Here is an 11,413-nt window from a genome sequence, read left to right on the forward strand (position 1 = left end):
AAATATGTAAGGTGTGAGTAAATGATGCATGAGGATAGGTGAGTGATCAGGTGAGTACCAGGATGAAAATAGGATTAGGTGATTATGACAATAGAGTGACTGTTAATAATACAAAGCCTTAGGGGTTAGAAGATTAGTCTACTGAGTAGAGGTCTGGCAGGCTACCTTCTCTTGGTAGGTGCAAGGATCCCTTGCAATTGAATGTGGCACTGTACCTAGGACACAGGTGCCAATGGGAGAGTGTGGCTCTTAGGTGTTAGTGGATGATTTCTTGCGTCCCTTCTTCTTCTTCTAGTTCCTCCAGGGTCTGGCTACACCAGTCCTAGGAGGTGACGGAGGCACCGACTCTGGGGAAAGACCAGAAATGACATCAGGAGCAGAGGCAGTGGTAGTCCCAGAGGCTACAGGCAAACACACTCTGGCTGTTGTGACAGCCGTTGTAAGGGTAAACTTTGAGTCTGACTCCTGGCTGAGGAATTCCTGGTCATCCAGTGAAGGTGTAATGGTGAGCTCTGCCAGAGGTTCATCCTCAGCTGATGGAGGTGATGGAAGAGAAGAATCATGGACTGGAGATGGGCAATGGGCTGTGATAAGCTCCATGCAGGTTGGAGGATCTCCCATAGGAGGATTGGTGATGAGGTTAAGGTTGGGCACCAGCACTAGCTCGGGGCCAGGCGCAGAGAGTGAAGTTTGTGGGGGCTCGACGTCCTTGCTGGATGGAGCATGGCACTGCTCAGTGCACACAAGTGGCACTGGCATAGAGTTGGCATCAGGTGTACCTGGAACGGGTCTCGGAGCTGCAAAACTTTTCAGTGTGCCTGTGGTAATAGGAGACAGAGATTCCTGTCTCTGGTGGGAGGCTTGGCCTCTTGGAGGTGAGACATTGGCAGTGTCCACTGCACGTTGCTTGCTAGGGCACCCAGACCAATTTGTGGAGAGCCTTATTATGGTACAGGTTTTGCAGCGGAACTTGCTTGAGTCAGTCTCCCTTAGTTGTGAGGGAGGAAACCCTTGGTTGTGGATCTCGCTTGAGGCCGGAGACCTAAGCCTTGGAATACACCCTGAGTGCCCCTTCTGTCACCCATGGTGGGGAACGGAAGGTAGTGCGGAGAGGGACACGCCTTATACAGTGGCAATGCCCCGGTCTGGTGGCACTGGAGTAGTGGAGGCCTCCGTGGTGGAGGTAGCTTGGTACTGGAGGGGTGTGGGCGAGGGACATCCCCAGAGGAGGTCCTGTCCCAACAAGAAACCTATTCCTTGATGGATTTTGCTCACCACACCCATGCAGTAAGGTTGCAAACACCAAGGAGTGGTGACCTGCAGGACGACTGTGGGAATGGTCTTGGACTGTCCTTCAATCCAAGTTATCATCCACCCATATCCATACCCATATCTGTACCCATATCCGTTTCATACCCATATTGATACCAATACCTATACCCATATCCATATCATGCCCGTACCTATAACCATTAAGTACATACCCATACCCATACCTGTAGACATACCTGTATCATACTCATACCCAAACCCATACCCATACCCATACACATAGCCATATCCATTCCATACTCATACCATATCAATTCCATACCCATGCCCATATCTGTACCGTACCTATACTTATACCCATACCTATACCCTTACAATACCCATACACATATCTGTACCATACCCAGGTGACCTATAACTAGCAATGTGTGAAGATGTTTGTCCCTGAGCTTTGTTGATGGTCATGGCATACACCAACTTCACTGGAAATTGTCTGAAGCAATCCTGGAAAAACGCGCATGAGGTTATAACGTCTTCTTAAATTTTTAAAAACTCCAGGATCCTGTGAAGTCGTTCAAAAGGCTTCTGGGAATTCTTAAGGCTTTCTTCTCCGATTTCTTCTCCATAAAACTCAGTTCTTTAGTATTGGCTTCAAAAGATCCTGGAGTCTTTAAGTGTACAAGAAGACGTTATTATCTGATGGGGGTTTCTCTAGGAATGCTTCAGTAGCCGAAGACTGCTTTAAAGGATCTTGGAATTATGAAGTCTCCCTTAAAAATAGGTTTAAATACAATAGGAGTTTCTTTAAATAGGAAAGGGTGAGGACACACACAGACACGCAACAACAGACAGACTGACAGTGACAGAAAGGCAGCCAAGGAAATTAATTTATATATATATACTATATATAATATATATATATATATATATATATATATATATATATATATGGTTCTTTCAATAATCTCATTTTAATATATATATATATTATATATATATATATATATATAATACATACATACATATATATATATATATAAATATATATATATAATAGATATATATATATATATATAGATATATATTTCAAATAAGAGATTATTTGAATGCATATATACATTACTAATATATATGATATATAATAATATATAATTCATTCAAATAAGAGTTTATTTGAATATATATAATATATATATATATATATATATATATATATATATATATATATATATATGTAATCAAATAAGATTATTGAAAGAACCAAATGAAAATGTTTCTAAGGATGATCTAAGACGGTAATCAGCTAGGTGATCTTGTAATGTAAGCCAAAGAAACCTGATACATTTCTTTTTCTCATTACCTTGCACCTGGGTGCACCTGTGTACCTTAGGTGGTGGGGGTTGGGGGGGCGCTAGTGTATTCACATATCTCAGGTTTAAGGGTAAAAAGAGTAAGATCTGGATTCTTAGTCTCATATTTTCTTGTCTGACTGATGTAGTTCAGTCATTGAAACTTCAACTAATTTATCCATAAAAGTTGTTTCACTTCAACTAATTTACGTATATATGAATCAGTTGAAGTGAAACAAGTTGTATAATAAATCAGCTAAAGCGAAACATGTTTATCATGAAACTTGTTTCACTTCAAATAATTTATATATGAAACTTGTTTCACTTCAGCTGATTCATATATGAAACTTGTTTCACTTCAACTAATTTGTATATGAAACTTGTTTCACTTCAACTAATTTATATATGAAACTTGTTTCACTTCAACTAATTTGTATATGAAACTTGTTTTCACTTCAGCTAATTTATATATGAACTTTAATTTAATTTATTTATTAATGTTTCCACTTTATATATGATATCCTCAAACTGATTCATTATATGAAACTTGTTTCACTTCAACTAATTCATATGAAACTGTTTCACTTCAAAACATAATTCATGATATGAAACACTTGTTTTCACTTTCAATTAATTTATAATAGATGAAAAACTTTGTTTCACTTTCAACTGATTTATGTATGAAATCTGTTTGACTTCAACTGGTTTATATATGAAACGTGTTCCACTTCAACTAATTCATATATGAAACTTGTTCCAACCCAGCTGATTTATATACTTGTTACTGGATCATGTTGTGATCAAGTTTCAACTGGAAATTCAAGAGGTCAGCTTAGTTCATCTCTGAGACCTAAAGTGACTTATTCCGCCTATATATATATATATATATATATATATATATATATATCTATATGTATGTATATATATATATGTATATATATACATATATATATATATATATATAAATAAATTATATTTATATATATATATATATATATATATATATAATATATATATATTAATTAGGAGGGAGGGGGAAGACGGGAGTGCGAGGGTTCTGTAAAACAACACGAATGTCACAAGTTTGTTGCAGTAAACTAGTTGCAGTAAACTAGACGCATCGGGGAACGTAGCTTTGGTCTACATGAAGATCTCTTAATGTGCTGAGTCTATTATGTAAGTTGGATTCCGTTGATTGCTTGAAGAAGAAGAAGTAGAAGCTGGAAGTTGCGGTGTCTATTTTGATTGCTTCCCGACTGCTGATTTCTTCCACTGTCTTTTGTGGTTACGAGCGCCTCCCATTACTCAAAAGCAAATCGCAAGGAGAGGGCGTCGGCCTATGGGCTAAGGCGAGAGAGAGAGAGAGAGAACCAAATGGTTTTCCCCCTTGTTTGAATAATCGTTCCTGATGTCTAATTGTATCTGTATCTAAAAGGACCAGCTAAGAAAGATTTCTCTCTCTCTCTCCTTCTTCCGTTATCCTATCATTTGTATATGGATGTAAAAATTATTGTCGTATTTTTCGTCGGAAAGATTCTCTCTCTCTCTCTCTCTCTCTCTCTCTTTATGACCCTTAAACCGCGAGCCACTTAAACAAAGAACACGAGCTCCTTCTCCAATAATAAAAAAAAGATAAAAAAAAAACATAAAAGATAAATTTCAAGACAAAAGTACAAAGTGCAGAGGAGGTTGGTGGTTAGAACTGGCCCAACCTCAAAGAAATGAGAGAAAACATTTTTTCTTTACTTTACAAAAGACGGATAATGAGGGAAAATTGTCCTTTTTCAGTGGAGCACTGTAGGCATTTATTCAAGTTTCTTTGCAGCGTCCCTTCAGCCCCAACCTGCAACTTCTTTCACTCCTTTCACTGTCTCTCCGTTCATATTCTTAATTTTTCAACCCTCTTCTGACAATTGTTTAATAGTGCAATTTTTAGATTTTACTCCTATGAACCTTTCAAACCTTTTACCCTTAATTTCCAATTCAGTGCCTAATGACCTCACCGGTCGCAGCGCTTGGCCTTTATCCTAAATTCTATTATATTCCTCCTCCTCCTCCTCCAATTTCTCTGCGTTCTCTACTCATTTGATTTTTTTAACCCTCTTCCTCTCTTTGTTTCATTTACTGGTATATCTAATTGAACAGTGTTGTCTCTTCTTATCGCTTATTATTTTCTCTCTCGATATTCCCGTAGTCCTTGTAGCCAAGCGGTTAAGAGTCTCGCCTCATCAAACATAAGTACTGGATTAGTACTCCTTAAAAATCCTTACACTGCTTCTTTTGACCGAAGCTGTGAACTGTGTACCTGGTAGTCGGGCGATCATCGTAGGTTGCAACTTGCAAGTAGGGTGAGAAAGGGATTGAGATAGGATGGAAATAACTTACCACGTGACTCCTGGACCAGACCCTACTAAAGCCAATAAGGAAATATATATATAGTTTATAGTATATATATACATATGTATGTGTGTGTGTGTATGTGCATGGCTTCTGCGGATGAACTGCTAACGCCCTGGGATTTCACTTGAAAGACCCGGGTTCGGTCCTGATGTGTGCCAGAAATTTATTTCTGTAAATTATGTTTCCATGTGCTAATTTTATGTATATATTTATATATAATTATATATATATAATATATATATATATATAGATATATAATTTTATGTATATATTTTATATATATTTATATATTATATATATTATATAATATAATATATATAATATATATAATATGAATATAATAACTCACACACACCATCACTTGTCGCAATATGTTCCCGTCTGCGCGAGCTTTCATTTCATGACACATCGCCTCCTCGTACCGGAACTAACAGATAGATGGTAGACAGTTAACACAGGGGCCAATTCCTCTTTTAGATTGACCGCCTCCGCGAGACAGATGAGTCTGCAGACGGCAATATAGCCTTTGAAATATCGTTATTGTCACTGGCTACACTTGAAACGCAAGGCAATAATTCTGTCCTGCTAAATCAATGTTTCCTGTGACTTTCCTATCGTGGATCCAGTCATATATCCATCTCTCAATCATTTATTCCAGTATTTGATATTTATGAATCACATACATCTGTATTTCAGCTATTGAACTCTTGACATATCACCAGCTCTGCGTCGAAACCTGTAGGTATACACACTGCGCCACTCACCTTTATCTTGCAAGATCTCTGTAGCTTTCTGTTGAGGCTCTTCCTTTGCAAAATATCTTCCACTTCACCTTTATCAGGGCTTTGTAAGTCTTCTCCTACTACCTCCCAGTACTTCTAGATTATACAGTTTTTTCTCTTGGCTATCATCCTTAATCCACTCACACACACTGCATACATCTATATATATTATATATATATATATATATATAAATATATATATATATATATATATATATATAGAGAGAGAGAGAGAGAGAGGAGAGAGAGAGAGAGAGAAGTTCATCAGCAACTGATCTGAAGGATACAATTGCGTTTTTCAGTGTCTATTTCATTTTTCCCACATGTGGTCTTCAGGCAATGTTCAAGTTATTAATCTCCTGGTCAAGTTCATACGAATGTTCTTAGTTTCTAATAATAATAATAATAATAAATAATAATAATGATAATAGTAATATCCCTACACTCAAATGAACTACAGCCCCATCCAATCTTGTGACCTTTTCACTTGAACAATTCTACAAAAAATTGATGTGATTTTCATTGATGCTCGTCTCAGGTTACTGCTCTGACCTTTAACTTCATTTGGCTTTAACTGACGCAGCGTCAGTCATGGGGCAATAAATTGCGATTAAAAAGATCTCCAGCTATTCGTAACTTTTCCGAGGCTCTGAATTCATCGTTTCGAGAATTTTCTCGTTAGTGGATTCGGTCAAAATGAATGAATAGTAGTTTTGAAAGAGGTGGAGGGGAAAAGGGATTGTGAGAGAGAAACAGCGTTGCTCTCTCTCTCTCTCTCTCTCTCTTTATATATATATATTCCCCATTTTGCTAAATCTTTAAAGGATCTCTTTCTCTCTCGCGCGCGCGCATTTCTTTATTCTTTTGTCCTGCCGCTCGGCTGTCTTTGCAGAAACCGCCGGCGTCAGATACCAAAAGCCAAGAATTAAGCCAGACGGTGCCGGAGGGCAAACCGAAGTTAATAAAAGAGGTCGGCGAGAGAATCTCTCAATCGCGCCCCAGAATTAACCCAGTTCAGAGCTCCTCGTATTGGACTTTTTTTTATTTTCATTTTGTATATCAAACTGGTCACTAATGTAACTGAGGGTGTTTCCATAACTTTTACCTCGACCAGATTTAATATAAAGAATTATGAAAGAAAACGCTGCTATAACTTTTCTGATGCTTGAGGTGCGCTTTTGCCATCTTTTTGAAGTTTCTGTTTGTGTTTCGGTTAATATCCAGATATACAATTGACGTGACAAGTGCGAGTGAAAACATCATCTTGTGAGCACAAAGTGGTTTTCCAAAACTCTTCAGCTCTTAGGCTCTCACTTATTCTAGACTTCTCGTCATTTTGCATATGAGATTTCTGGTTACAGATAAGGCATAAATGGTCTAGATAAGAAGGAACAATTGCTTGAGGACTGTAGTGTCGCGCTCGTATCTTTACAGCAGATTTCCTGAGATTTTGCTCTTCAATCGATTGAGATTTGCTTGCTTCATCTTCGTATTCTATTTTTTCCTTATCATTTCGAATCTTTAAAAGGGGCTTCTTATGACAGCGTTGTTTATAGCAGGCATTACTTAAATGGTATTAAAACTGCTGCCTCTCTGAATGCGCTTAATTAAACGGTTAGTAACAATACCATTGCGTATTTTTTCTTCTGCCATTTTCAGTCCTTGACACACTCCCATCACTTCTATTACACATGATACATGGCTTTTCATCTTGTTTGAAGTCTGATACACCATCCTTTAACACACTAAACAATTTTAGGTCATCCATATCTTCATTTCATTTCAGCAACCCGCGAAAAAAACTATTTTAAATGAACATAAAAAAGTTTAGGATAATACCTTGAAATTAGACACATATAAGTATTTGCAAACATTTTCATCACTTTTCCCTCTTCTTTTAACTTTGTAAAATTCTAATTAGTGGAAATAGTTGAAGTTTCATCCAAATCGGGGCAGTAATAAGAGAGATATGACAAGTTTCACAATCGAGCGGCCGCCATCTTTGATGACGTCATAACCGGAAAACCTACCAGATGGTAGATGTTCACCCAAGTCAAAAATTACTAAGACACCTACTAAGCATTTCTGAATTAGAATTCTCCATACTCAAATTTTCCTACAGAACAATACCCAGCACCTGGACTACGGGAATTCACTCGGAGAGTGTGGATGTCGCTTTATTGTATTCGCAGCGTCTTGGAAGTAAATCTTAAGGCTAATGGGTGACGTTAAGGGAAATAAGCTAAGTTGGGTTTATTTTGACAATAAGCTGATATATGATGACATTAAGGGGCCGAGGGCGAGATATCTGGGAGTGTCTATGATTTATTTGACAGTGAGACGAATTGGCCCTATTTTCCCTGGCACTGTTTGTGCCACTACTATCTGAAGGAAAAAACAGCTCCAGGCATAACACCTGCATTTGCTCTACTGAAAAACAACAGACATTTTTTTGCTTTCTTTTACCTTACAATTCTTTTGGCTGGAAAAAATCTAATGAAGTTGAAAAATGCAAGCATCATGAAGTGACACAAGCATATATATATATATATATATATATATATATAATATATATATATATATGATATATGTACATGTCAGTACCTTAATCTCAAAGGATTTTTTAACTTCAATTCACGATATGAAGGTTTCCTGTGTATCTCTCTCTCTCTCTCTACACACACAAACACACACACACACACATACAATATATATTATATATACATATATATATATATATATATATATATATATATATATATATATTATATATATATATATATGTACGTGTGTGTGTGTGTGTGTTTGTGTGAGTGTGTGCTTGTAGAGAGAGAAAGAGAGAGAGAAATTCACAATTATTTTGTTTTCTAAATCCTGTGGATTAATCTAAAATATGCAAATATAACCGAGGTTCATTTGCATATGCCGTAACAAATATTTAATTAGTATGCATACACGCATGTAAATACACGCTGCATTTATCAAATTGCCTGATAACTGTATTAACACAATCAAAGTGGCAGTAACCGAGCCTTCACAGCAAGAGTCCCGAGTTCAATCCCGCGAGAGGGAAATGACTCGCGTGCACTTCCTGGAAAATCGCTTTTCGCTACGTTGGTGTAGGTAGGAAATTAGATAGCTGGTGGTTAGTTGACTGCGGTCGGTTATAGCCATAGTGGAAATGGTTTGGGCCCAACAACCCCATCCTTGGAGTAATGCTATTATATATATATATATATATATATATATATATATATATATATATATATATATATATATATATACCACACATATCCACAGGTAAAAAATAAGAGACGGGTTATAGGTCTTGACTGGTCAGGACCTAAACCCCGTCTGTTATTTTTCACCTATGGATATGTGTGATAAATGAATCACGGGTTAAAGTGAATATAATCACACACGCACACACACACACACACACACACACACACACACACATATATATATATATATATATATATATATATAATATATATATACACACACACTCCGAAACAGTATCAAATTAAACAACCTTCTCCCGAAGGAGTCTGACTGAATTCCCCTTAATTCAGGGGGGGCCAATTCGACTGAGTGGTTCCCTGCTGTTAATGTAATCTGTTATACTTTCAATCACCTTTTCGTTATTCATTTTATCTCTTTTGTTCTGATTCTGGGAGGTATTCTGTTCTGAATGAATGAGTGACATAAAAGTTTTGACCAAAAGCCAAGCGCTGGGACCTGCTAGGTCATTCAGCTGCAAAAGAGAAATTTAGAGTAGAAAGGATTGAAAGGCGTAATAGGTAGAAAACGTCGCAGTTGCGCTTTGAAACAATAGTTAGGAGAGGGTGGAAAGTAAGATGCAAGAACGAGAACATGAACGGAGATACACCAAAAGGAGTGAAAGGAGTTGCAGTTAGGTGCAAGAAAGGATGCTGCAGAGAACCTAAAATAATGCCTACAGTGCACCACGTGAGGTGAACTGATGGCACACCTCCATTTTATTAACATGTCTGAATTTATTTCTCAGCGGCAGCGTATTCATGAATGACTGACCTTTCTTATTTGCTGATTTGCTGACATTTAATCGTTATCATTATATTTCCTTTGTATATTCATATTTCATTTTTTTTTCATGAATATCATTTTTCAGTTTTAATATGGCGTAATTTTTCGCTATTTAGACAAAAGCTTTCTATGAATGTGTAAACCATGTCGATTTTATCTTTTCAGTTTTCTTGTCATCCTTACTTTGAGTTCTTCAGTAGTATTATATATATATATATATATATATATATATATATATATATATATATATATATATATATATATATGAGACTGGTAAAAACAAAAAATGTTGTGTTACAACAGAATTCCATCTAATAAAAGGAGCCCATAAAAACGCCAAAATATAGAAAGTAAGTACTATATTTCAGAGACTGCTGTCTCCATCTTCAGGTAGGCGATGAATGAGAAAAGTTACAGACAAGGCGGTACTTTTACCAAGAGATCCATCTGCAGGTAAGCTGTTTAGCTGAGTCCCCCCTGTGGATAATTTTCTTTAGTCTTCTTAGCGTTGGTTGAAGGAAGATTTTATCTATGATATCTGAATCCTAGGCGCCCTTTGCAATGTTCATTACCTTACTTTGTTTAATCAAAGCTGACTCCACCATCTGGCTTTTGTACCGACAATTGCTGCTATATATATATATATATATATATATATATATATATATATATATATATATATATATATATATGCTTAAAAATCACAGTAGATGCACGTGACTCCATTAAATAAGCGAATTCCACAGGAAAATGATAGTCAGAAATCCAAGTGCATTCGTCTTTACTAAGACATTGTCAAGGAACGAATGAAATACAGTTGGAGAGAAAGTTATCAGGTAAACAACAATATCAAGAGTACCAGATGGTTAATTGTCAAAAGGGTAAAAATTAAAGAGATAATCCAGGATTATCGGATATCACACAGTCACAAACCTAACCATAGATTTAACCCTAACAGAAACTACAAAGTATCCGTACAGTCCATAACATGTAAAAACTGAATATATTAATTTTGTTGCTTATATTTGTCTACAACTTTTTTCATTATGAAGACATCAAGTTTAAATAAACCAATACTTAAATTTAGAATATTTCCATTATTTGACTTGATGAAACAGGATTCAATGACATTTCTTTTAACTGTGTCATTACATTGGATTAAGGCTCTTGCTTGACTCCAGTTAATAGGATGATCTAAATCTCTCATATGTACGAATAATGCATTCGATATTTGCCCAGTTCTCACAGAGTATTGGTGCTGTTGGAGACGTTGTGAAAAAGATTTACCGGTTTGTCCGTAATAGTCTTTATCACACTTTTTGCAAGGAATTTCATGTATGCAGCCTGGAAGATCTTTTGGGGAATTTTTTATGACTAAATCTTGACATTAATATTTCTGAAAACAACTTTTATGTTAAAATGCTTTAAAATTCTAGGAATATCTAAAAACCTTTCATCATATGGTAATTTTAGAATGTTATACTTACTAAATTCAAGTTTGTCATTAGCAAAATGAAAAGTTTTCTAGCTCTTTTCCATGCC

At 36.3% G+C, this 11,413-nt stretch overlaps 1 protein-coding gene across 1 annotated transcript; it reads right to left on the reverse strand.

Annotated features, from left to right (window-relative positions):
- Nucleotides 1-291: 291 nt before the first annotated feature.
- LOC135202798 (uncharacterized) lies at nt 292-1,604 on the reverse strand. The gene is made up of 3 exons (XM_064232258.1): nt 1,509-1,604; nt 1,276-1,352; nt 292-910 (listed from the first exon to the last, which is right to left on the reverse strand). Exons 1-3 carry the CDS (start codon nt 1,602-1,604, stop codon nt 292-294), a joined length of 792 nt encoding a protein of 263 aa, XP_064088328.1.
- Nucleotides 1,605-11,413: the final 9,809 nt, after the last annotated feature.

This window comes from Macrobrachium nipponense, chromosome 33 (genome assembly GCF_015104395.2).
Source record: "Macrobrachium nipponense isolate FS-2020 chromosome 33, ASM1510439v2, whole genome shotgun sequence".
Taxonomy (NCBI): Eukaryota; Metazoa; Arthropoda; class Malacostraca; order Decapoda; family Palaemonidae; genus Macrobrachium; species Macrobrachium nipponense.

Excerpts from the sequence above, each read along its gene's own strand:
- LOC135202798 (XM_064232258.1), bottom strand. The coding sequence starts at position 1,604 with ATGGGCATGGGTATGGAATTGATATGGTATGAGTATGGAATGGATATG. Across the intron at positions 1,353-1,508 it reads TGGGTATGAGTATGATACAG|GACAGTCCAAGACCATTCCC; the intron begins GTATGTCTACAG and ends CTTGGATTGAAG. Across the intron at positions 911-1,275 it reads AACCTTACTGCATGGGTGTG|CAAGCAACGTGCAGTGGACA; the intron begins GTGAGCAAAATC and ends TGGGTGCCCTAG.